The sequence below is a fragment of the Aethalodelphis obliquidens genome, unplaced genomic scaffold, assembly GCF_003676395.1.
Source record: "Aethalodelphis obliquidens isolate GAN/ISIS:26980383/991018 unplaced genomic scaffold, ASM367639v1 scaffold28, whole genome shotgun sequence".
Lineage (NCBI taxonomy): Eukaryota > Metazoa > Chordata > Mammalia > Artiodactyla > Delphinidae > Aethalodelphis > Aethalodelphis obliquidens.
In genome coordinates, this window is record NW_020837972.1 from 8,719,143 (window position 1) to 8,745,688 (window position 26,546).

The 26,546-nt window shown below is 41.3% G+C and overlaps 1 protein-coding gene across 9 annotated transcripts in view; it reads right to left on the reverse strand.

Moving 5' to 3' along the window:
• Positions 1–26,546, reverse strand: part of HECTD4 (HECT domain E3 ubiquitin protein ligase 4) — a 190,727-nt gene that overhangs the window by 60,532 nt on the left and 103,649 nt on the right. For all 9 annotated transcript variants that reach the window (XM_027124619.1, XM_027124618.1, XM_027124622.1 and 6 more), the window contains 19 exons: positions 26,263–26,455; positions 25,965–26,069; positions 25,407–25,495; positions 24,845–25,020; positions 22,241–22,376; positions 22,006–22,147; positions 21,750–21,916; positions 19,119–19,265; positions 18,250–18,434; positions 16,093–16,246; positions 14,691–14,971; positions 14,271–14,460; positions 13,231–13,312; positions 12,017–12,219; positions 11,178–11,313; positions 10,188–10,370; positions 9,557–9,721; positions 8,991–9,160; positions 7,966–8,081 (listed from right to left, as the gene is read on the reverse strand). In XM_027124619.1, coding sequence (XP_026980420.1) covers positions 7,966–8,081; positions 8,991–9,160; positions 9,557–9,721; positions 10,188–10,370; positions 11,178–11,313; positions 12,017–12,219; positions 13,231–13,312; positions 14,271–14,460; positions 14,691–14,971; positions 16,093–16,246; positions 18,250–18,434; positions 19,119–19,265; positions 21,750–21,916; positions 22,006–22,147; positions 22,241–22,376; positions 24,845–25,020; positions 25,407–25,495; positions 25,965–26,069; positions 26,263–26,455 — 3,020 coding nt within the window. The remainder of the gene's footprint in view (positions 1–7,965; positions 8,082–8,990; positions 9,161–9,556; positions 9,722–10,187; positions 10,371–11,177; positions 11,314–12,016; positions 12,220–13,230; positions 13,313–14,270; positions 14,461–14,690; positions 14,972–16,092; positions 16,247–18,249; positions 18,435–19,118; positions 19,266–21,749; positions 21,917–22,005; positions 22,148–22,240; positions 22,377–24,844; positions 25,021–25,406; positions 25,496–25,964; positions 26,070–26,262; positions 26,456–26,546) is intronic.

A 26,546-nucleotide genomic window follows, 5' to 3' on the forward strand; every position in this document is an offset into this window, starting at 1 on the left:
GGCTGCCTGGATTCAGAATCTGGATCCATTACTTGATATTTACCATATCACTTCCAATATAGGGGTAATAATAGTACCTGTGCCTCACAGGGTGGCTGTGAAGATGAGCTAAAATAACACAAGTAGAGCCTTTAGCCAAGTCCCTGGCACAGGGCAAACACTCAATAAATGAAAGCTCTTATTATCATCTACTAAATGAAAACTACTATTTTTTTTTAAAATTTATTTTTGGCTGCGTTGGGTCTTCGTTGCTGTGTGCAGGCTTTCTCTAGTTTCAGCGAGCGGGGGGCTACTCTTCGTTGAGGTGCACGGGCTTCTCATTGCGGTGGCTTCTCTTGTTGCAGAGCACGGGCTCTAGGTGCGCACGCTTCAGTAGTTGTGGCACACGGGCTTAGTTGCTCCGCGGCATGTGGGATCTTCCTGGGCCAGGGCTCGAATCCATGTCCCCTGCATTGGTAGGCAGATTCTTAACCACTGCGCCACCAGGGAAGTTCCCGAAAACTATTACTCTTATCATCTAAATTGATTTTCTAAAAGTCTATAACCTGCTGAACATCTCCTACGAGCAAGGCACAGTGCTAGATGTTGGAAAATACAAAGTTAATATGAGCTGAAGTCTCCGGTCTGGGAGAGATAAGACATGTATATGCATACACACATACAATAAAGAACACAGTGCAAGGCTAGAGTGTGTTATTATGTGACATAAGACACAAACACAGGCACAGAGGTGTGACTTCATTCCAGGAGATAGAAAGGCTTAATAATCAGATCTCAGAAAAGTCAGAATTTCAATAAGCAGAGAAGGAAGGGAATTCTGGATGGCTTGGCACTGTGACACTACTCTAGAATAGTCAAGAGTTAGATGTCTCAGGAGTACCTCACATGACACACAAAAATTCAAAATGGATCAAAGACCTAAAAAACCTATAGCTAAAACTCTAACTCCTAGAAGAAAATACTGGTATAAATATTTATGACTTCAGATTAGGCAATGGTTTCTGAGATAGGATACACAAAGCACAAGCAATGAAAGAAAATTTGAGAAACTGGATTCATAAAAATGAAAAATCTTCGTGCTTCAGGGCTTCCCTGGTGGCGCAGTGGTTGAGAATCCGCCTGCCGATGCAGGGGACACGGGTTCATGCCCCGGTCTGGGAAGATCCCACATGCCGCAGAGCGGCTGGGCCCGTGAGCCATGGCCACTGAGCCTGTGCCTCCGGAGCCTGTGCTCCGCAACAGGAGAGGCCACAGCAGTGAGAGGCCCGTGTACCGCAAAAAAAAAAAAAAAAAAAAAATCTTTGTGCTTCAAAAGACACTTGAGAAAGTGAAAAGATAACCCACAGAATGGGAGGGAGTACTTATAAATCATATCTGATCAGGGACAAGTATACCTAGAATATATAAAGAACTGTTATAACTCAACAATAAAAAGACAAATAACCTAACTAAAAACAGGCAGCAAAGCTGAATAGATATTTGTCCAAAGAAGATATACAAATGGTCAATACATATGTGAAAAGATGCTCAACGTCATTGGTCATTAGGAAAAGGCAAATGAGATACCATTTCACACCTACTAAGCTAGTTATAATAAAAAAGACAGTACCAGTGTTGGCTAGAGTATGGAGTAACCGGGACCCTCATACGTTGCTGGTGGGAATGTAATAAGCACAGCCACTTTCGAAAATGGTCCCTCAAAAAAGGAAGCAGTTCCTCAAGTTAAAACATAGAACTGCTGTAAGACCCAGCAATTCCACTCCTATATATATGTAACAGAATTGAAAACATAGTCATATACACAAAAACTTGTATATGAATGTTTATAGCAGCATTATTCATAATAGCCAAAAGTTAGAAACAACACAAGTATTCATAAATTGATCAATGGATAAACAAAATGGTCTATCCATACAATGGAAAGGTATTCAGCCATGAAAAGTAATGAACTACTTGATACCTGCCACAATATGGACAAACCTTGAAAACATTATGCTAAGTGAAAGAAACCAGACACAAAAGGCCACACACATACTATATGATTCCATTTATATGAAATGCCCAGAACAGGCAAATCCATAGAGACAGGAAGTAGACTGACGGTTGTCAGGGGCTATGGGAAGGGGGTGGGGATAATGAATATAGAGGGTTTTCTTCGCGGGGGGTGGTTATAAATGTTCTGGAATTAGTGGTGATGGCTGCACAGCTCTGAATGTATCGGGTTGGCCAGAAAGCTCGATAAGGTTTTTCTGTAACATCTTATCGAAAAACCTGAACGGACTTTCTGGCCAGCCCAATGTAAAAACCCACTGAATCGTACGCTTTAAAATGGTAAATTGTGTGGTATGCAAATTATATTTCAACTTAAAAAGATGTCTTAGGAAGAATAAGATGTACTCTAGTAAAAGTAAACCACAGAATATGTTTAGGATAGTAGCAAGAAAGATTTATTGACATACCTAGTACCTACAGACACTTAAGACACCTAATATAATCCAATGATATGGATTAGAGAGTGATCAAAGATAAAATAGTCAAAGTGGAGCCAGGAGTGAGGCCAGGCCATGAGGTACGTGTCTAGTGTTCTTTATTTACACCTGGGAGTCAGGGACACAAGTCTAGATCTGTGCTTGCCAATAGACAAACCAAAGAGGGGGAAACTATTTAGTTATAGATTCGTGGAGTCCATTACATAAATGTAAAACTGGCTACTCATAAAGAGCCCAATTATTTTTAATAAACATTTTCCAATTATTTTTGTTAAAATGACTTAAAAGTTATTCTGAGAGACCTGATACACAGAATGCTGGAGGATACAGTGAATAACATCTGCAGCAGTGTCCTTATAAGCAACCAGTAACAAGTGTCATGGAGATACTTCAATGCAGATAGGTGGAATCAGACCAAATAATAAGGGAAAAGCAATTCTTAGGAAGAAGGAAGGGAGTGGGGGCTGTTTGGCAGAGTTGAGGCATGTCTGCCATGAAGTAGGCTTAACATAAGAGGAGATTTTTATAGCATCTAGTATGAGAATAAAAAGCTCCTAAGCTACAAATTCAAGAAAGAAAAGGCTGATTGTATTGTACTTTCGCCATAGTAACAAGTAAGTGCCAGACCCGGCTGTAAATTCATTCCAATCTATAAATGACAACTTAACAGTAGTAACTGCACTTAGGAAAGCCAGCCTCTCAGTGACAGCTCTATGCACCTGACAAGCAGCCACTCAAATCAGGGCTTCAGGAAGGTAACTGTGATGACAATGGGAAAATACAAAGTGCGAGAAGGAAAAGTTTGGAGAATAATGCATATGCCTAAACATGAGATAAAAAGTACCCAACTTAAAGAGCTGGTAGTGGAGATGAACAGAAAAGAGATAAATTTCAGGAGCATTTCAAAGGAAGAATCAGATATGGCAACTGATTGGATGTGGAAGGACTCAGTGTCTGAGGGTCAACAATAGCCCGAGTATAACCAAGAATAGGGAATTCGGAAAGGAGAGTGGATTCCAGAGTAAATGATGACTTTGGTTTTAAATGTGGTATATTCATGAGGCTGGGGCTTGCGGGGGATTCCTTCTATGAAAAATAGCTACCAGGCCTGCACCTCAAGCGAAGGACTGCCCACAGCAGAAGCCATGAAAGCACAAGGAAGGGCAGATAAAGCAAAGAAGGTGGGTCAAGGCAAAACTTAGAGCAGTTTCTTCAAGTGAGCTGTGAGGACCACTTGCATCACACTGCCCAGGCCCACCCTTGACTTCTAACTTTTTGGTGGAGCTTGGAAAGCATTTTAAACGTGCCTCCCAGAGATTCTTACAAACTTTCCAAGTGTGAGAACCTCTGGCTCAGGGAATGTGTACATTTAGGAAGGAGGGAGAAAAGGAAATCTGAGAGATTCTGCTATCTGTAAGAGTATAAAAAAAAAGTTGAGAACTTTTTCGGTTTCTATATGTCTCTTCTTCAGTTTCACAATCTATTTCCTATGCTGTTTCAACCAAGGGATCCAGTTAACTCCCCAGGAATATTTCTTTCTTTCTTTCTTTTTCTTTTTTTTTTAGTATTTATTTATTTATTTGGCTGCGTCAGGTCTTAGTTGCAGCATGCGGGATCTTCGTTGCCGCGTGCAGGATCTTCATTACAGCTGTGGGATCTTTAGTTGCGGCATGTGGGATCTAGTTCCCTGACCAGGGGTCGAACCCGGACCTGCATTGGGAGCCCAGAGTCTTAGACACTGGACCACCAGGGAAGTCCCCAGGTATATTTCTTTATGAGAAAAAGCTCTGTAGTGCTATCTTCCTAGACCAAATGGAATTAGGTACTCTTTTCTTTGGGTTAGAGAAGCTATAAAATTTAGCTATGAGTGAGTTAACATTACAGTGGCCAAGTCCGTGGCTTAATTCATCCCAGATGAAGTAAAATAATAAAAGAAACTCATTGAAAATTTTTTCATTTTAGAGAATCAATATATTATCACATATACATTTTATGACACTTTCATATATGAAATTTAAAAATCTTGATACATTAAAAAATAAAAATCAGGGACTTTCCTGGTGGTGAAGTGGTTAAGAATCCACCTGCCAAGGCAGGGGACACAAGTTCGAGCCCTGGTCTGGGAAGATCACACATGCTGTGGAGCAACTAAGCGCATGCACCACAACTACTGAGCCGGCGCTCTAGAGCCCGCGAGCCACAACTACTGGGCCTGGTGCCACAACTACTGAAGCCTGCGAGCCTAGAGCTTGTGCTCCACAACAAGAGAAGCCACTGCAATGAGAAGGCTGTGTACTGCAATGAAGAGTAGCCCCCGCTCGCGGCAACTGGAGAAAGCCCGTGCGCAGCAACAAAGACCCAACGCAGCCAAAAAAATAAAATTAAATAAATAAATAAATAAATAAATAATCGAAGAACTCTTTCTCCTCTACCCACCACTTTGGATCTAATTTATTAAACAGCATTTCTTCTGAGCACAGGCTCTGACTCCCTAGCAGGCTATAAGAATCCACTACTGGGGCTTCCCTGGTGGCGGAGTGGTTAAGAATCTGTCTGCCAGTGCAGGGGACATGGGTTCAAGCCCTGGTCTGGGAAGATCCCGCATGCTGTGGAGCAACTAAGCCCATGTGCCACAGCTACTGAGCCTGTGCTCTAGAGCTGGTGAGCCACAACTACTGAAGCCCGCATGCCTGGAGTCCATGCTCCACAACAAGAGAAGCCACCACAATGAGAAGCCCGCATACCGCAACGAAGAGTAGCCCCCGCTCACCCCAGCTAGAGAAAGCCCACATGCAGCAATGAAGACCCAACACAGACAAAAATAAAAACAAATAAATTAATTAAAAAGAAAAAAAAAAGAATCCACTACTGTGTTGAAAAGTAATTCAGATATGGGTTTTTTTTTTTTTTTTTTTGCTACATTGGGTCTTCGTTGCTGCACACAAGCTTTCTCTAGTTGCAGCGAGCAGGGGCTACTCTTCGTTGCGGTGTGCGGGCTTCTCATTGCGGTGGCTTCTCTTGCTGTGGAGCATGGGCTCTAGGTGCATGGACTTCAGTAGTTGTGGCACACGGGCCCAGTAGTTGTGTCTCACGGGCTCTAGAGCGCAGGCTCAGTAGTTGTGGCACACGGGCTTAGTCGCTCCGCGGCATGTGGGATCTTCCTGGACCAGGGCTTGAACTCATGTCCCCTGCCTTGGCAGGCGGATTCTTAACCACTGCGCTACCAGTGAAGCCCTGTTTTTGTTTTTGTTTAAATACAGGTAAATGACTCAGGAATCAGCAAACTTGGATATCTACATTTAACCTCAGAGTTCTTTCTGATAATCTAATAACTGAGTTATTAAGGACTGTTGCACTTGACATAGGACAGTATTTTAGAATATAAATCGCTAATGTATAAGCTCATAGTCTTCTCTTTTGTAAAAATTAGTAAGAACTTCCCCCATGTTTCTTTCCAACTCCTTCTTACCACAGGGTTCTTTTCCACAGAAAAAAATGGGTTAGTGGGTTATTATTAAAACCATTTGCTCTAAATTATTACGATTCCTGGCTTGTACATTAAGTACCAAAGTTAATTTCACAGAGTAAGACCCCTTTATTCCATAAAATATATAAAAGATACCCAGAAAGAGTCCTATAGAATAGTAAGTGATTCATTCAGCAAGTTATATGCTTGCTAAAATCAGTCAAATAAGTCTTAGGATGCAACCTAAGCCAAGAATATTGAAAGCAGAGGCAGGGAACTACATACCGTAAGTACAAAAGTAAATTATAAGCAAGTATTTAGCATAAGTAAGTTCACCCAAGAAAGCAAGCTCCTTTTCTTTTGTTCTTTTTCCCTTTTCTTGGGGTCTCTCTGAGGTTTTTTTTTTTTAATATTTTATTTATTTATTTATTTGGTTGCACCAGGCCTTAGTTGTGGCAGGCAGCCTCCTTAGTTGTGGCACATGTGCTCCTCAGAGCTCACTGGCTCTTTAGTTGTGGCAGGACAACTCTTAGTTGTGGCATGCATGTGGGATCTAGTTCCCTGACCAGGGATCGAACCCAGGCCCCCTGCATTGGAGCATGGTGTCTTAACCACTGCGCCACCAGGGAAGTCCCTCTCTGAGGTTTTTTTTAACAGTTGTTGGCTCCAGAGAACCATGCTTATTAAGGGAAGGAGATTTGAGAAGTAAAACAGATATAGAATGAAGACAAAAAGTGAAAACAAACCAACAGAAATCACTGCCACATGAAAAAGGATAAAAATTTAAGGACAGAAAAGAGATTAGAGAGTTACTGAAAAAAAGCAAACAGCATGAGAGACAGTAAATAATATAGATAACAGAAATGACCAAAAAAAAAAAAAAAGGATAAAACTAAAACCATTAGGGAAGGGAAGGATATCCACTTCTTCCTTACAGTTTATGAAAATGCTAGTAATAGAGCATTGGAGAAATGCTAATCTAATTGTGAACAATTACATTTACAGTCCTACTATGTCCTTGGGGATAAAGGGTAAATTTTCACTTAAAAAACACCCAGGCCAACTATCAATTTACAGGAAATTTGAGGACCAAAGGACACATTAAATGACACCACAGGATATAATCAGCAAAATCCAGACTGTGGGAAACTCTTCAACAAGTAAGTTGCAAGGGAAGAAAAGATACTGAGGGGAATTTTTTAAAAAAGAGATTTAAAAGACAGCAATGAATTATAATAGATGAACTTTATTTGGATCCTGATTCAAATAAACAAATGTAAAAACAAGTATTACTTTATGAGAACATTAGGAAGTTGAACACTGACTATATATTTAATAATATTAAAGAATTACTGTAAATTTTTTAGATGTGATACTGACATTGTAGTTATTTTAAGAGTCCTTATTTTTGACACACATACTAAATTATTTATGGATAAAATAAAGGAATATCTAAAAATCTGATTAAAAATAATCCAGGAGGGTGCAGCGTAGATGAAACAGGATTGGCTATGAGTTGATAACTGTTGAAACTAGATGATGGAAACGTGAGGGTTCATTATACTAAAAAAGTCTCTCTATTCTTGTATTTGTTTGAACTTTTCCATAAACACACACACACAAAGATGGATGTTAGTGCAAATTCTTGATTCTGAATTCAAATGTGGCCAATGACAATAGTCAGAAAGTATCTGCAGCTCTAAGGACAGCTCATACATAATTCTAATTGAGAAATAAAGGCAACTGATTAATATGAATGGGGAAAAGAAAACACTCTGACATAGTGGTCCTAAAGTTAAATTGAAAAATGCTGATTTCCTAGTTGGCATATACTGAAGGTTTTTATTTACATTTCTAGATCTGAAATGAAAGTAAATTGTGGTAAGTGTTGTGTTTAGAGTTCAGCTGTTGGATGTGTACATGAAAACAGTTAACATTCCATTATCAAATTATAAATGTGCTGACAAAACTTAAGACAATAGGGTAGAAAGGAAAGTAACAGGTACTTACCAGCACTGCATTCCTGGGCTACTAGGTTGAGAACTTCAACAGCTGCTGGACACTGCTGTATGAATTCTTCACAAAATAAGCTGTCTTCTAAAAGCTGGGCCATGACCAGGCATGCTCTTAATGTTAAAAGATTTACAATATTTCAAAGTCATCAATGGTCATTCTCTAAAAAGTCAACTGTGAAAAACATTTCAATCAATTTTATCCTCTAATTTAAACAAGGTTCAAACTCCCCATTCCTCTTGCTTTTTTTATGAGCTGGACTGGCTGGGAAGTATGTAACTTCTCTTTTCCCCCGCATAGTAACTGCTGACACTGCGTGGACAATTGGAAAAGGGAAAAATGGCTGCCACCTCCCTAAATGAAGTCACCAAGTGCCAGGTGAGAAATCAGCACCATCTCTTAACAGCTCTTCCTAACCAGCGCTCCATGGGCAATATTAATGTTCTGGGAACAAGAGAGGTCCAAACGCTTGGGAAATCTGTATGCTGATCTCTCTCACCTAACTCAAAACACATATTAGAACTTTCTGACAAGTTTCATTGTCAAAAGAAACTTGCTGTTGTTTCATTGTAAATAAATGTATTTTCTTTCCAACTCCAGTACTTGCGAGCATTCCCTAATTTTCTCCTCAGCAGTCTGGAAAGCAGATGGACCAGATAGGTACTAACGTGGTCCGAACCACTTTAAAAAAGGCAAAGCTGCAGAAGAATTCCTGTGACAGGACAAAGTTCTTTAACCAAAGCAAATCAGTGGAGCCTTATGTATGTGCTCTATATATCAATCATATTTTGTTTATTTACTTTCTTAGGGAAACAGCTAAACTTTATTTCAAAGTGCAGAAACAGGGGAATGCAACAAAAACTGTAGTAAACATAGCACAAGAGGATAGTTTCTGTTACTCAGTTTGGCATGAAGTTCACGCTGCGGACCCACTAAGCCTGGTGCAGAGGGGCCCATGGAGGACCCCTGTCTCTGTGCCTGCACCACCTCAGCACATTAGGGGATCTTTGGAGGGTGCTCACCTTGTTCTTATTTCAGCCAGGAGCCGAACGACTGCCATCACAGGAGCTGACCCATCTCCTGTTGCAGGAAGTGAGGTATGAATAGAGAGACTTCCCTCCTGAGGAAGCAACATGGACTGGACTGCCTGTACTACCTTCTCAGTAATGGACAGTTTATGAAGAGGCAATGCCTGATGGCGGTGGGGGGAGGGGCATGGCAAAAAGTTAAATTCAAGTAGTTAGTTTATAAGAAATGAGGGTGTTATTATCATCTGGAGTTAATTCTCAAAATTTCAGTTAAAAAGAATCAAATCACCATACAGAATTGCAAGCTAGACCCAAACAATTAAACATACAATACACTGTGGAATATTCCAAACCAAAGAAATGAATTTTGTCATCCAGGTAAAAATTTCCACACAAATGTTACTATTAAATGATTATGCCCAATAGGTAAATACACGTCACAAGCAAAATTTAAGAAAACCAAGTATTTGTGCTTCTGTACTGTGTATGTGCATATTACTCATTACAGTACGGTTACCATCTGCAGTAACATTTTAAGATGCATTTAAAAATCACCTTACCTCTGATCTTGGAACACAAAGTCTAGACAATGGAATAGTCAGTGTGTCTGATGCTTGCGACGTCTTTCTACAGTCTATGGGTGGGAATTTGACTGTAGCTATACCTTCCTGTTCATTGATAGAAGCCACTACTCCGACGCTTCCTGATATTCCTCTACCTAAAACCTAGAGACACAGAGGGATTAGCACTACCTACCAGCTCTGATGGTGTGAGCAATTATCTGATGTGACAAGTGGGAAGAGGAAACTTACAGCTGTCATTACCGGCATTACAGTAATAGTTTCTTATAACGCAGATACCAAGCCCTGAACATGAGTTAAAATAATAGGTCCTAAAACCTTACATCGAGGTGATCACAATATGATACAAATTCACACTTTCAATTCTAAAATACTGCCAATATTACCACCACCACAGGACACAAGTATTGTAGTTAACATTACACAGTATTGTACTAATATCTGACTAATCGGCAGCATAGTGTGGATTAGAAGCCACGAGTTTCTTAGCTTAAAGAAACAAGGATTTTTGTCCAACTGGGTGGATGATACTTGTCTTACAAATGAGCAATTAATCAATGGACTTATATACAGGGGAAAGCGATGACTTGGGAAAATGGTGGCTGGTTACCTGAACCTCAGACCCTATCTTGATTGTCTCTTTGAAGCCTCCAAGTGCACACAGTGCAGCGACAGCCTGGCGGGCGATTCTCTGAAGTTTGGCGAGTTTTCTGCCACTACTGCTGCCATTTTCCAGAATGCTTTCTGCATATTTCCCCAATTGTGGAATGTACATCAGCGCACGAGACAGAACCTAAGTGTAAGAAGCAGCCCATGCAGTGGGAGATAAAGCTCTGGTTGTTTTGATACTAAGCATGATGCAGTGTCTACAACAGTGCCTGGGTCCCATGTGCTAAAGGAACTCTGGATATGAGAGGGGTGAAATAATTATCAGGTATGACCACTGACATTCTTGGCACATCTGCCTTACGTGATTGGACAGAACTGGAAATACACAACCTCAAAATATGGGAGAATCAAACACTGTTAATAAAACCCCTAAACTAAAGCAAAAATTTATTTGCAGGAAAACCATAACAGCATACTACCTACATCCCAACACCCAAGTACCTTTAGGACACGTTATAAGGTGTTCATATCATGAATGACTGGGAAAAGGGAAATTGATTACCAAACCCTAGTTTTCAGGAAACTGAACTATTGTTTGTAAAGATGAATTACTGACAGAGCACTCAGGGAGTGTAAACCACACAGAGGCCTCCTTGGGACTTAGTAAGTACACTTAACAAATCCAATAAAGCAAGGCCGCATGATTTCCTCATGTTAGTACCAATCGAATATAAGCAAGAAGGAGAAACAAGGAGTGCCATTCTTTTCCTGAGAACACTAGCCTGCCTTCCGTGAAATCAGAACTGGCAGTGAAAGGGGATGTGGGTTAACAGAGTTGAAGCTACTGAATCAAAGCAAATTTCAGGGGAAATACAGTTAACAAGTATATCTGGCCAGTTTGGGAACTCTCTCTTTGTTAGAATGTCCTTTGCTAGAACAGAACATTAACTTCTGTCTTGCTTCCTGTTTTAAGCAGCAACAGCGTACTAGCCTTCTCTGCTGTCGTGGTCCATATCTGAGCAGCATTTGACTCAGGCGCCATCAGCAAGCTGTGAAGCAAGGCGATCACTTCTGCGGCCATGCTGTTTGCCACATGCCCACTGATGAAAGGTCGGACAGGGTCGGTCCTGCAAGTGTCAACAGGGAAAAGTGTCAGTGCCCAGTGATGGTGAATAAGGCAGATGAGTGGCTTCAGGCTTGGCACCAGATGCAAACATTTTCTAGTTATAAATACTGGAAAAAGTGCGTTTCAGTGACTCCCATTCTTTCTGGTAACTGAAGAAGCCTTGGAAACAATGGACCTCAAACCTTTAACTGTATAAACCATTGTGATCAAGGAAAGGACCTACACTACATCTGCCTCTGGCTGGCAAGCACAGAACCTCACACAAACTTCCCAGGGGCAACACACATTTATCTCTCCTCCAACTAGAAAGAAGCTTCTGTGTACAGTTGGGATGGTGACAAGTATCGTTTGGATGAAGTAAAGGCAGCAAGGACAGTTTACTATTTCCGCTACTCAAAAAAACTATAGCTGGTGTTCCTGGTGGTGGCCTTTCTCAAAAAAAAAACAATCCTCCAGCCACAGATGTCCACTCAGCTCGGAGGGCCTCCCTATTTGTCCCTCACAACCTTGGATCCACCTGGATGGTCATCACTTTCTGACTTGACTTTGAGAACAACTACTACAACGGATGGGTATTTTAAGCCCTCAGTCCTCATTTCCAGCAGGTCAAGGGGAGGATATAAAATTAAAACCCTCAAAACAAATCCTTTACAAAGTAAGTCTGAGAAGAGTGCAGACAGCTTCCACCCTGTGAAAGGTTTTACCTGGCAAGTTCAGAGTTCCTCTCTCGGCAAATGGAAGTTTGGGCGGTTTTCTTCTTGTCCCCTGTGGACAGTCCACTCACAGTCTCTGGGTTGAGCGATTCCACGGGTGGCCCAACGCTGACGATGAGGCCTGACTGTGCCCACTTGGTTGCTTTTCGCAGAGCAGCTGCCGCCTCTTCTGTAATCACCTCACAGCAGCCACCCTGGGGATCAGATTGAAGACATTCATATTCTTTTTGCTCTTCTCAGCACTATACTTTAAAAAATCTGTTTCCCCTAATCCAGGCTCATTTTTATAAATTCATATATTAAAATATTATATGTAGAAAGTTAAATCTCCACAAACATCCTTTGTCCTCATCCAGTCAGAGATCACTGTTAGTCCTCTAGAATTTTTTCCATGCAGATTCTGACATACATAATCATAGGCCACGCTACGCAGTTTTGATTTCTTTTTTATCAGTTATCAAAACATCATGAATTGTGATCATTGATATGAACCTGATACCATAAAATATCATGAATATCCATGTCTATATATTTAGACCTACCTGATTATTTTTATAGTTGTACAGTATTTCATTATATGAATGTAATAATTTCTTTAACAAATCCCCTATTTATGGGTACACAGATTCTATTTTGTTTTTTACAAACAGAACTGCCAAGGACAGGCCTGTCTCTGGATACTTGAAAATGCCTATTTACCCTCACCTTGGCAATAATGGGTACCATCGATCTTAACATTATCAGTGCGACAGGTAAAGATGATACACTACTATTGTTTTATTACCTCCCTTTAATTATTTATCGTGTAATCTGTGAACCTGAGCATAATTTTTATATTTTCACGGGCTTCTTTGTCTTTATTTCTTATTATCTATTATTATTACTCTTTTAACCTTTCACCCTATGGTCACTTTTTTTTTTTTTTTGATCACTTTTAAAGTATTTTTAGGCTGTAGAACTTTCTTAACAGAGCTAAGAAAATTTCTAGGTCAAAACCAAGAGTTCTCTTCTACATTTTAACGTTAATGATACACTGATTTTGACTAGTTCTCTTGAAAATGGCCTCAGTTAAGCCACTGTCTTCAATTTCTCACCCTGTGGTAACTTGAAATTTAAAAAAAAAATTTCTCCTGAAAACCTGAAGCCTGGCATATGTTCTTCGACTGTGGGTCTTGGCGGAGCAGGTTCCTTCATATTGGGGTTACCTTTGTCATGTCTCGGTCCATTTTCACGACTTTCTCCATGTTGGCACCAGTACCAAGTCGGAAAGGCCGTCCTTCTGAGCTACTAAAATGGGAAGGCAGAGAGAGGCAATGAGTTTACAGGCATGGTCACAGGTTGGGGAGGCCTCAGTGAGTGATCTAAATCCCAAAGTGAGGGGATTTTAAGAACAGCCTGGATTGCTGCCTTGGTGTGAATGACTGGATCTTCCTTTCTAATAATTCAGCTCCCCCTGCCTCCTAAACCTGGCTCTCAAAAAAATCTTTCACCAAATTTGTACTATGACGTTTCACAGTGCCCAGGAATGTTCCTTGGAAGTTTCTTCATCTATGTGCTGACTTGCCCTGACCACGCTTAGTAGTGCTTTCGGTTGCCATGATGGCAGACAAGGGATCCAATTATGAGGATGACACCATCATTCAATCATTTATTTGAAGAGAGGACTCTTCCATCTGGGACATAAACACCTCTCCTAAATTCCCTTGTGCTCTGTGGGATCTTCTCGTTGTCCTGGATTCCACTGACAGGGCCCTGTAGATTTGTAAACTTTGGACAGTAATTATATATTTTTACTTCCTTGTTGAGCAATCATACCATTCATCCTTCGATTAAATAAAGCTATAAAAAAGTTTCTTATTTCTTCACCTCACAGTCAATGGTATCCCTAAATTTACTGATGGCTGAAGGATGCCAATAACTGAAAACCAAGCTGCATTATTCCTTCTCAAAGCCCAGGTCACACTATAGACTCCTCGTAGGACACAAATGATACATTCTCAACAGGATTTTCACTCTGTTGGGTCTGGAGAGACAGTACCTTTGGGTTCTGCATCAGAGGGACCTGCATTTATATTTCAGCTCTGCCTCAGTTTCTCCATATGTAATGACAGGGATGATAGTAACATTGATTACCTCTTAGGGGTGTTAAGAGGGCTGAGACAGTTGATACCTGTAAGGGGCTTACTCAGCACAGTGCCTGCGACATGGCTAGTGCTTGATGGCATATAGCTATTACAATCATCACCTTAGTAATGGTTGGAGAACTTCATGGGATGACTGGTCTTCTCGCTTGTGGATAAAGATAGAGAGCTTGCCATCCACTGCTTCACTCTCTTCTCCAGGGTCTTTATCTCCTTTTAAGGAACTCTTGGGGCTGATTTTTGTCAACGTGGTGTCAGGTTCGGAAGCGGTTGGAGAAAGGACTGTCTGACATCCTTTAAGCAAACAAAAAAATTGCGAAGTTGTTTGTGCGGCTCCCCTGTATAAGGAAAGCACTGGCTTTGGAATCTCTCTTCCTCCCTCTCTCCCGCTCGTCCCTTCTCCGATCTCTCTCCCTTTTATCACAGGAAGCACAGCTGCAGTTGTGGACAAGGGAAAGCTCGGTCTGACCGTCCACAGGAAGTGAGCACCTCAGTGCCAGTCTTCCGTCCAGGAGGCTACTCACCTGGGACCACGTAATCTGCTAGCTTTGCTAAGAGCAACGAGGCGATCTTGGACGCTGGGTCGCTGGGATCCTCTTGCTCGCTGTTTAGGGAGGGGACAGAATAGCTCCAGGGTGGGAGCTCCACATTCCCACAGTCTTCTACGCTCATCAGCGGGAGTGCCGCCCGGCACAGCTGAAGAATGATAAGAACCAGCTTTGGGGACGGGCGTTGGTCAAGCAGCAGGGAGAGGAGTTTGGACACACAAGCTGGCTGGCTCAGGATGGCTTTACCTATGTGACTCCTGCAAAAGGAGGAAGAAAAGGTCCACAATGCTGAGAATGTTATCTACAGAAATTCAGAAGCAGAAGTTCCCTAGATGAGGTTGAACAAACTGATGACTTCATATTTAATGAGGAAGACACAGATTTGGCAATACGTTTTTATGAAGGAGAATTAAGGGTTTTTGTAAACATCCGATGAAAGCTCATAATTGACCAATAATACTTTAAAAGATTTTTGAATATTTTCTGATACTTGATGTTTATTTAATTGAGATCCTATAGTTCAGCACGATTCACAGAACACCAAGACTTAGAAACCCAAGCTAGGAGGCTTTTAGTTTAGTCTTTTATTCCTTTTTAAGAAGTGCTTCAAGACCAGAGATCATACAGTGTTGTACTGGCCTCAAGAGTCTGGGATCTGCCACAGCTGAACGTGTTACATTTCAGCAGAAACCAAAGAATAAGCATCCTTATGTGGACAAGCTTTTGTGGGCCTCACAGCTCACACATGATTAAACCTCCACAGAGTATCTTCTTTTAAAGACACAGCATGAGAAGGCGAATTAATTACAGGTCCTGGCTGATTATCCTTTAATCTTGCTATAATGAAGGTAAAGAAGTTTGGTTACTGAATGCAATTGTATTGACTCAAAAGGTTAGCAGCTGTTGCCAGTCAAGTATTGAAGCAAATGATAATATGTTATTTTATGATGTAGATATTCACCTAAATAATTTTCTTATTTTGGAACTAAATGCTATTTTTCAGTGACTTCATCCTCTGCTATTTTTCTTGATGCAGGAGCATATCAGGATGGCCTAGTAAGATGTTTCTAAAGACAACCACCCGCAAAGGAAGCCAAATCACTCAGAGGAAAAGCCACCTCCTCCCACAGCTCCAGCCAGGCCTTCCTTTTTTTTTTTTTTTTTTTTTGCGGTACGCGGGCCTCTCACTGTTGTGGTCTCTCCTGTTGCGGAGCACAGGCTCCGGACGCGCAGGCTCAGCGGCCATGGCTCACGGGCCTAGCCGCTCTGCGGCATGTGGGATCTTCCTGGACCAGGGCACAAACCCGTGTCCCCTGCATCGGCAGGCGGACTCTTAACCACTGTGCCACCAGGGAAGCCCCAGCTGGGCCTTCCTTACCTCGAGAGGTCATTGAGAAGACTCAGGACGTCCTGGAGGGCATCGTTCCCGGCAGCCTGGTTGCCACAGCTCTCTGTCGCTCGGGCGAGGTGGTTAGTGAGAAGGCTGGACACCTGACGGGCCAGACCTGAGTGCACAGCGTCTGTGGAGCCGCCTTCAGAGTGCAAGAAAGGAGAAGCACAGTGAAAGCTCCAGGAAGGCATGGCGAGTCTGCAGGTGTGGTGAGCCTGCATTAAAGCCCTCCCTTCGCCCAATTTTCCTTTAACCTGCTCAGTATTTCATTAGCCATCCAATTAGTGTCTCCTCATTAGATAACAACTGAACATAAACAAGGTAACAGTAACTTGAGAAATGATTCAGTGTTGGGGAAAGACATTCCTCTTAATTAAAACTGGATATAATTCATCCACACAAAACCCAAAAACATACTTTGATTGACAGGCAAGAATCACTATTTTACTGTGATGAAAATATCTTGATTTTTTTTTTTTTAGTGAGGTACAGTTTATGTACAATATAAGTTACAGGTGTATAACACAGTGACTCGTAATTTTTAAAGGTTGTACTCCATTCATAGTTATTATATAATATTGGCTATATTCCCTATGTTGTACAATATACCCTCGTAGCTTATTTTTTACACAATAGTTTGTACTGCTTAGTCCCCTACCCCTATAGTGCCCCTCCCCGCCCCTCTTCCCACTGGTAGCCACTAGCTTGCCCTCTATATCTGCGAGTCTGTTTCTGTTTTGGAAAACGTCTTGATGTTTAACTCACACCCTACCTCTTCTCAAACACAATAAAAGACACTTTGGGGTCTTTCTATTTTCATTGTAGTTCCAGAGCCTTCCCCAAACATCTCTCGTAAAGGCCACAAAAATTATTTGCCATTTACTGTTCATTCTACCTAGAAGTCTTCTTTATCCTTCAAGAAGAACTCACATGTCACCTTCTTTGGGGAGCTTTGCCTGATCCCTAGCACAGCTGGTCTGTAGGGACCTCTATGCTCCCATAGCACTTTGTGTGCACCTTGATCATGGCATTGATTGCCCGGTAATTATTTGTTCATTGGTCTATTTCCCCCACTGGACCATATATATATATATATTTTTTTTTTACATGGATCATCACAGCATCTTTATTTTTAATTGGACCATATTTTTTAAGGTGAGGAACGATGCCTTATTCATCTTATGCCTGGCTCTCAGGACAATAAGACACAGAGTGAATGAATAAATAAACAAGCTATATACCTGGGATACTATGGAGAAGTTATCCTTCAAGTTTACTTTTTAAATTGGATTGGTGACTGAAAATATAATCTGAAAATAGCACCTCAAAAGTGCAACTGTAAAATCATTGCATAAAAATATTTATTCGGACACTGTTAGCAGTGTTGACAAAAAGGAAATGAAAGATGTCTTCAATTTCCTGGGGTTACTGTACTCCTTTCAGATGGTTATCGTTCCTCCCCACCCCCGCAGCTTTACTGAGGTATGATTAGCAAATAAAAATTGTATATATTCAGATTGTAGAACGTGAATTTTTTAAAAGGTGTACAACGTGATGATTTAATATGCATATACATTGTGAAATGATTACCACAATCAAGTTAGTGAATACATCCATCACCTCCCATAGTTACCTTTCTGTGTGTGTGGGAGGGGATAAGAACACAAGATTAATTCTCTCAGCAACTTTCAAGTATATATAAAGTATTATTAATTCTAATCACAATGCTGTACATTAGATCTCCAGAACTTATTCATCTTATAACTGAAAGTTTGTCCCTTTGAACAACATCTCCCCATTTCCCCCACCCCCTAACCGTGGCAACCACTGTTCTACTGTTTCTATGAGTTTGGCTTTTTTAGATTCCACATATAAGTGAGATGGCTGCAGTATTTGTCTTTCTGTGTCTGGCTTATTTTACTTAGCATAATGTCCTCCAGGTTAGGATACTCTTTACTGTCATAGAGTAGTAAATTTTCATAGAACCATGCCGATGAAGAGGCTCCCATGATAACATAATTGATTCAACCAATCTACTTATGTAATTTAATATAGCTTTTCTTTCCCCCATCCAGCACAAATACTTAATATTAACACATCAATAGAAGAAATCAATGAGCTCTAGAAAGGAATCCTGCTTCTCACCTTCTTCTTTTTCCCATTCAACACAGCGGTTGGCAAGCACCTGGAAGGCTGCCCAGGCCATGGTGGCCACCTTCTGCTTCTTGGTTTGTTTCTCACTGGAGCTGGACTCAGTCTGACTGCTCAAGCTACACAGTCGATCCATGAGCTGAACAAGGCCACTGCGCACCAGGCACTTCTCTTCACTCCTGGGCCAGGCAGAAAGGGTTGAATGAAAGAAATATAACTGATTAGCCCTTAGGAACTTCTCACTTAAGATTCAGGTTATCAAAGGGTCATAAAACATGTCAGTATAGTTTCTTGTCCACAACTTAGGATACCAATGTATAACTCAACATAGAAATTTTTTAGAATGAGTATTTTCCTTCATAAATAATGAACGTCAAGTTCTGGTTAGTTCGTATACAACAGCAAAGTAAAAATCGATGGAATCAACACAAGGTTACCATAATAGAAAAAAACTACATACTTTATCATAAGGGGATTCAAAGAATGACTTCATGAATTCTTGACATTTTCAAACTATTAATCAAGTAACTAAGAGAGGAAATAAATGTGCATAGGCAAAAAATTTTGCTCAGTATATAAATAATTTCCTAGGGACCTATTTCTTTCCTTCAAACTTCTCCATTTTGACACTGTAATATAATCCCTAATGGGGATCCACATTTGATCATGCAGGAACTCAACAATAAGGAATTTACATAGTAACTTTAAGTGTTTGTCAGGAGACAAGCTCATTTAATCAGAGTGATAGTGTCACTGGATAATCAAAACCAAAAAAATCCAATTTTTTAATTAAAAAATATTTCTGTTTAATCAACTACATTGTGGTGTACCTTACGAACAATAGAAAGCATTTCCTTGCTTACCTGGTGTAAGGTATAGTACATAAGAGTCCGATGCTATTCGCACAAGCGATAGGGTAACGGGCGCACAAAGAGACAACAGAAGTCATGGTCTCGCCGAAGGCTTCCTGGACCTGCTCGACCATCCCACCACAGGTTAGTTCTTCAATTCTAGGGAACAGAACCAAAGCTCAGACTTCCTCAACCATGTCAAGAACGGCGATAGTGAACACAAGAGCAAGAGAGTTCTTCTGAGAAACCCAAGAGTGTCTAGATGAATCCAGAACTGAAGGAATCTTGGAGATCAGTGTTTCCCAAACTGCAGGATCACAGAAGGCTGTTGGGCAGGATTTCTAAGTGTGCCTCAAAGACAACGCCCACACTCAAGAAAAGTCTCGGAGGGCTTCGCTGGTGGCGCAGTGGTTAAGCATCCGCCTGCCAATGCAGGGGACAGGGGTTCGACCCCTGGCCCAGGAAGATCCCACATGCCACGGAGCAGCTAAGCCCGTGCGCCACAACTACTGAGCGTGCGCTCTAGAGCCTCTGTGCCACAACTTCTGAAGCCCGTGCCCCTAGAGCCCATGCTCCACAACAAGAGAAGGCACCACAATGAGAAGCCCGCGCACTGCAATGAAGAGTAGCCTCCGCCCGCCACAACTACAGAAAGCCCGTGTGCAGCAACGAAGACCCAACACAGCCAAAAAAAAAGAGAAAAGTCTGGAAATCCCACGTTAGGTAAAGGTAAGCTGGGTTCCTCACTGCAGGACTACTCAGAACCTTTTAAGGTTAAAGTCTTTCATATCTCTAGGAGCAAGAGAATGGCACCCAACATTTCCCAAACTTATTTAATAATGAAACCATTCATTTGAGGCATGGCTACGACATTCCATGCAGCACTGAATACTGTAAATACAATTGCACTAGTGAGAAAACCAAGACACAAATAAATTAGCGAAGCGTCCTTTGCAAGTTCGTACTCTGATTATGAGCAGAATGTGAGAATCCTGTTGGGAAATAAGACTTTCCCAATGTAAAAACACAACCTGGGATAGATTCTATGGCAATTAATGTTAGCTGAAAACTAGAACTATCGGACTTATCTACAAAGATATACAACATAATATTGTTTATAATAGTAAAAATAAATAAAAACTAAGGCTTAAAAATAGGAAATTGGCTTAAAAAAGGTCCAGGGATATGATGCAGTGCTATCCGAGCACTAAAAACATTATAGGAGATCACTACGGTTAGACTAAAGACTGAACAAATACATTAAAACATTAATAGGTTTTATTTTAAGATGCTAGATTTACAGGTCATTTTTATTTTATACTTTGGGATTTTCTGCATTTTTTTTTAGACGTCTGACACATGGCATTAATAATGTCATGAGGGAAATGTAATGAGGGAAAAAGGAATAATGCTGCCACTGTTACAGAGAAACTACTCTGGAAGTAAGCTGTGGCAGTCACTAGTGTTACTCACTACGCCTCTGGGCACCGCTGCGGTTGGGTGGGCATGTGACTAGTCTGGCCAACGAGCCAGAGCTCTGACAAGGGCCCTGAAAGCTTTCGAGATGGTGGTCTCCTCCTCTGTCCTGAGCTCTCTGTGATTACCATGAGCCAAGACAGACCTGCAATGGACGTGAGCAAGAACTAAAATTTTGTTTCTTCCGCAGCAAAGAGCAGCCCCCGCTCCAGGAAACTAGAGAAAGCCTGTGTGCAGCAATGAAGACCCAACGCAGCCAAAAATAAATAAATAAATTCAAAAAAAAAAGAAAAGAAATTTGATCTAGTAAAAATAAGCACCAAAAATATAGGGATATAAGGTTGTTGACTGCAGCACTATTGTTAATGCAAAAGGAAACCAAAACAGAAAGAAGGAAGAAAGGAAGGGTGGAAGAAAGGAAGGAGAGGGAAAGTGAAAGAGAGAAAGAAACAATAAATGAACCTAGGGCTTCCCTGGTGGCGCAGTGGTTGAGAGTCCACCTACTGGTGCAGGGGACACGGGTTCATGCCCCGGTCTGGGAGGATCCCACATGCCGCGGAGCGGCTGGGCCGGTGAGCCATGGCTGCTGAGCCTATGCGTCCGGAGCCTGTGCTCCGCAACGGGAGAGGCCACAGCAGTGAGAGGCCCACGTACCACAAAATAAATAAATAAATGAAACTATGTGTCCATCAGTAGTGGATGAGTTAAATAAAATATAACCACCTATACAACTGAGGTCCATGAAGTTCCTAAAAGCTATAATGCAGATCTATACATATTAACATGAAAAGACACAGATATCCAAGATATATTGAGGAAAACAACTGATTACAGTAAGGTCTGTGTAATATAATCTGAATTGAGCTTTAAAAAAATCATACACATACACACTCAAGCATACAAAGAGAATGAAATAGCTATTACGTATGCATAGTTGATACAACAAGCTCTTAATGAACAGAGTGGAATTTAGGAAGGGAAGGGAAGGAGACTTTTACTTTCTGTTATATGTGCTGAATTTTTAAAATTAAATCCTGTACCAGTTTTGTGAAAGTATATTATTTTATGGGAAAACATTAAAATCTAAGATCTTGCTCCAAGAGTAATCTCTGGAATGGCTTTTGCCCATTCCAGACAGGACAGTATAAACTAACAGAAACAACTGACCTGGGTCCTCCCTGAAGGACCATTGTCACCGGACCCACAAGATGTGTCACTCCCCCGACTCGCACGGCAGCCGTCAGCAATTCCCGCATGTGCACCAGCGCCTGCTTGCGAGTGTTTCCCCGCCGCCACCTTGTCTGCGCAGCCAAAAGAAAGCTGCTGCTGGACACCTGAAACGCATGAAAAGGAAGTACACCTGACTCCTGCTGTCACACGACCCCTCGTGCTATCCACCTGTGGTCGGCAAAACGTGACGTACAGCTTGGTCAGGGTTGGTGCCGATGAAAGCAAACAGCTGCCCCAGCAGGACGCTGTAGGTGGGCTTATCCCTGCTGTCCTCGATGGCCAATGACTGCAGGAGCGTGAAGGAGCTGCTGCGGTGGCTGGTCACGTGGCGCCGCCTACAGCCAAACAAGAAAGCCGCTCAGGGAGTGTGTTGCGATGACAGCGCTCAGCCGCAGGTGGGAATCCGACCTTGGCCATTAGCTATTTACCTCTGATTTGCTCTAGTAAATTCCAAATCTTCGTTACCAATCATTTCCAGGTCAGAAGGAGCCGACATGCTGCGAAGAAAAACAGGCTGCCGCACAGCATGAGATATCACCTTTGTTTCAGAGGCTGATTTACAAGCTGGAACAGAGAGGAAGAAGAACGTTGACATATCTGCTATCCTATTTGTAAGGATGGCAGCAACAGCGAAAAGTAACAAGGAACCACCGAACTGTCTAAGAGTATCTTTGCTTTCCAGTTCAGCCACCAAACCAGCTAGCACAGCACACAGATGATTTTTAGGCCAATTTTTTTTGGGGGGGGCAGGGGGCACCGTGCCACACAGCTTGTGGGATCTTAGTTCTCCAACCAGGGACTGAACCCAGGCCTTCAGCAGTGAAAGTGCAGAGTCCTAACCACTGGACTGCCAGGGAATTCCCTAGGCCAATTTTTTAAAACCTTGAATACTGAGGTTTAAAACCTCGAATATCAAGGTTAAAAATTACTTTATCTTGAAAAACTAAACTCTTTTTATCAAATTGGGTTTCCAAAGAAAGGCTGAAAAATTCATTTAATTTCGTAAACCATCAGTGTTAACTTTAATATTAAGCATTCCAGAAAGCAAGAGAGGACAGAGAAAGTAATTTCTGGAAGCAAAAAATCTTAATTCAAATAAATCCAGATCCTTTTTTTTTTTTTTTTTTAAGAGATGGCCTTTGTTCCCCCTTTAATGTTGGCTTTATTTAGCTGACTTACTGCCATTTGGTGATACCTCTGCTTTGATCATAGTTGATGTGAGTAAATATCACACTTTAGCTAGAATCTGACCAGCCCTTCCTATAAGATATACACTCCTATCAAGGAAATAGTTGTTTTGTAAAGGAACACTTTAATGGAAGCAGACAAAACTGCATGTGAAGATAGGTAAAGAAAAAAAGATGTTAAGAAAGTTGAGGTCATTTTGAATCTGTCTTAAAAATGGTTAGATAGCTTCAATCTAAAAAAATTATAATTTTTGAAGACATTATCTCTTAGGAAACTACTGGTTCATCATCTCTAATGCCGAAAGCCTCTTGGAAACCACCACCAGGCTTACTGAGTGGGTAAGTCTTTCATGGGACCTTCAATGAACACGGGCTAATGTGGCCAGGGACATGGTGTAGCTGACCATCTTAGCATGTGTTCATACTGCACACCTGGCATGCTTCCCCTGCTGCAGGGGAACCCTATTACTGGGGTCAGAAACCTGGGAGTCATCCTAGACTTCTCTCCCTAGTGAGAGGAGCCCTGGGCAATCAGATGGGATGAAAACAAGTTCACTTGCTCCACAGTGTCCATCGGGCAATGGGTCTAGACAACATGGAGTCTTTCATTTAAGAACACGTTTATGGGCTTCCCTCGTGGCGCAGTGGTTAAGAATCTGCCTGCCAATGCAGAGGACACAGGTTCAAGCCCTGGCCCAGGCAGATCGCACATGCCGCGGAGCAACTAAGCCCGTGCGCCACAACTACTGAAGCGCGCGCGCCGTGCTCCGCAATAAGAGAAGCCACTGCAATGAGAAGCCCGCGCACCGCAATGAAGACCCAACGCAGCCAAAAATAAAAATAAATAAAATAAATTAAAAAAAAAAAGAAGAAAAGAACATGTTTATGACTTCTTCTCTCAGGGTAAGAATTAACACTTGCTATTATGGGCTCTGCCCAGTGTGTGGATCTGGCTTAAGAAGACTCGTTGATTTCCCTGAGAAATGCGTTTTCAAGCTAGCAATTAAAATGTGACCAGGAGGGCTTCCCTGGTGGCGCAGTGGTTAAGAATCTGCCTGCCAATGCAGGGGACACGGGTTTGAGCCCTGGTCCAGGAAGATCCCACATGCCACGGAGCAACTAAGCCCATGCGCCACAACTACTGAGCCTGCACTCCAGAGCCCGTGAGCCACAACTACTGAAGCCTGCATGCCTAGAGCCCGTGCTCCGCAACAAGAGAAGCCACCACAATGAGAAGCCCGCACACCACAATGAAGAGTAGCCCTCGCTCGCCGCAACTAGAGAAAGCCCACGCGCAGCAACGAAGACCCAACACAGCCACAAATAAATAAATAAAATAAATTAATTTAAAAAAGAATGTGACTAGGAAAAAAATTAATAGTGGAAATTCATGCTAGAAGGTTCCACATAATTACTAAAGAGGAAATGCAAACTCAGCTTCAAGTAAAGAGAAAAATATGATGCATTCCAGGATTCACAATGTTGACTAATTATATGTTACTATGAAAACGACAATCCATAATCTAAAAATGAGGGGCACTGGGATTATAAAAATACATGTTATTGGGCTCCTTAGATGCTTCCCCTCAAAACTAAACAAGGCAAATGACGAGGCACCCCTGATGCTCAGATGACTCACAAAACACCACATGAATTCAATGAAAAGTACTTCTTGGCTGGAAAAAGTAAAAGGCAAAATTAAAAAGTTGAAATTTCCTTTTTTTCCTTTCTACGAGTACACAAGAGTGATTTTCTTTTCTTTTTCTTTTTTTTTTAAAGCAGCTGATGTATGTTTTATGAACAGACTAGCGCAGACAGCCTTTCAGGGCTGGCTGTCAGCAGTACCCGGTGTTTCTGCGGGGGTCCCTGAGATGCTTCTTGTGAGGCCGGACTGGGCCGCAATGGTGACGTGCAGCAACAGCTCAGCTCGGTTCATTAGACTCTTCACTAACGTCTTCGTTTTAGCCAGTGGGTGCGAGGGTTTCTGAATAAGAGAATTCACTTCTTGTAGGAACTTCTCCCTATAAAGAAAGACTGATGTGCATTTAGTTGTCCTCTGGTTTACCAAAACTAAAGTGTTTCATTACAAAGGATATGAGAAGATAGAGGGGAACCTAAGCAAAAGTAATCTGATAAATATTGCTCGCCTTCCCCCTTCCCCATCCGAGGAGAGCCGTGCTATGAACTGTGGCCAGTTTTAGTTCCTTTTGCCCAGTTTCAAGTGCCTATATGCTAACTTCTGAAGGCTAAAATCAAAGTTTCCAAATACCAAATAAGTTCCAACTCTAAAATATTTAGTTGAATGCACAATATTTTTTAAAATATCTGTTAAGAGATGAGATCTCTGCATTTTGTTTTGAGCATCAAAGTGATAAATTAGCTTTACACAGTTACTAACATCACTAACCTCAGAGACAGGACCATGTTTTCAAGATCATTTCCATCAAAGGAGACTTCCTTCATTGAACACAAAAGTTCTAGTTCTTTCATTTTGTTCTAAAGAAGGAAAAATCAAGAAAAGATCATATGCAGAATCTGCAAAAACTGAGTTTTACTGTACGTGTTAAAAGGAACAGAAAATTTCAGGGAAAAAACCCACCTTTGGTCCATATTTCTACACCAGAAGCACATTTGTAAGTTACTATTTGATATTTTAATGATTAAAAATGGCAATGACTACTTTCTGGGGATTTCTTCAGTGCTTATAACTCTTCTATTTTTTTTTAAAGGCTTGAAAGCAGAATTTGATAATGATGATAACTGCTTTATAAAACTTAATAAGGAGTAACTTATTCTTTGTATCATTGACATGCTAATCTAATCAACCTTATTTAACCCTTTTTAAACAATGGATATGTTTCAAGGTATGCAACATTTTAAAAATGATGTTATCTCTACGCACACAGTATATACCATTGTACTACAAATAGCAATGCCCCAGTGATGAGTCATACAGCTTGCTCACCTCATTAAAATGGTAATCATAGAAGAAAGGCATGTTGTTCTCCAGTTTCCCCTGTGTGGCATCATCAACCTCACTTTGCCATTTCTGTTCCAATTCTGCAACACTCTGACACATTAAAATATAAAACAACGTGAAACTAGATGCAAAATAAAAACAAATGCAATCTGTAAATTCAGAAATTTTAGTTGCAATAATCTTTTTAAAATTCAGATCACTTTTTAAACTTCATTAAATTTCTAGGAAAGAAGTCATCTCCCACAGTTATAAGAGACATCTAAATGTTTTAACTTTCACTTACCTGCAGCTGTCTCTCCATGGCATTGAGTTTCTTAAATGTCTCTCCCATGATTTTACACAATAAATCATATTCCTCAGCATGTTCTTCTTGATACTGGAAATTTATTAGGGACTGCAGTGCATCAACCAAGTTCAAGTGCTTAATGACACATGATACCACCATTTCCTCCATCACGTCTGGCTGGATTACTTCTCTGCGATCACAAGGGAAACCAGTCAGCTATATGACTAGAATTGGTAAGTTCTCAACTTACCAATACTGTATTTTATAGATGGAAGAGTGTA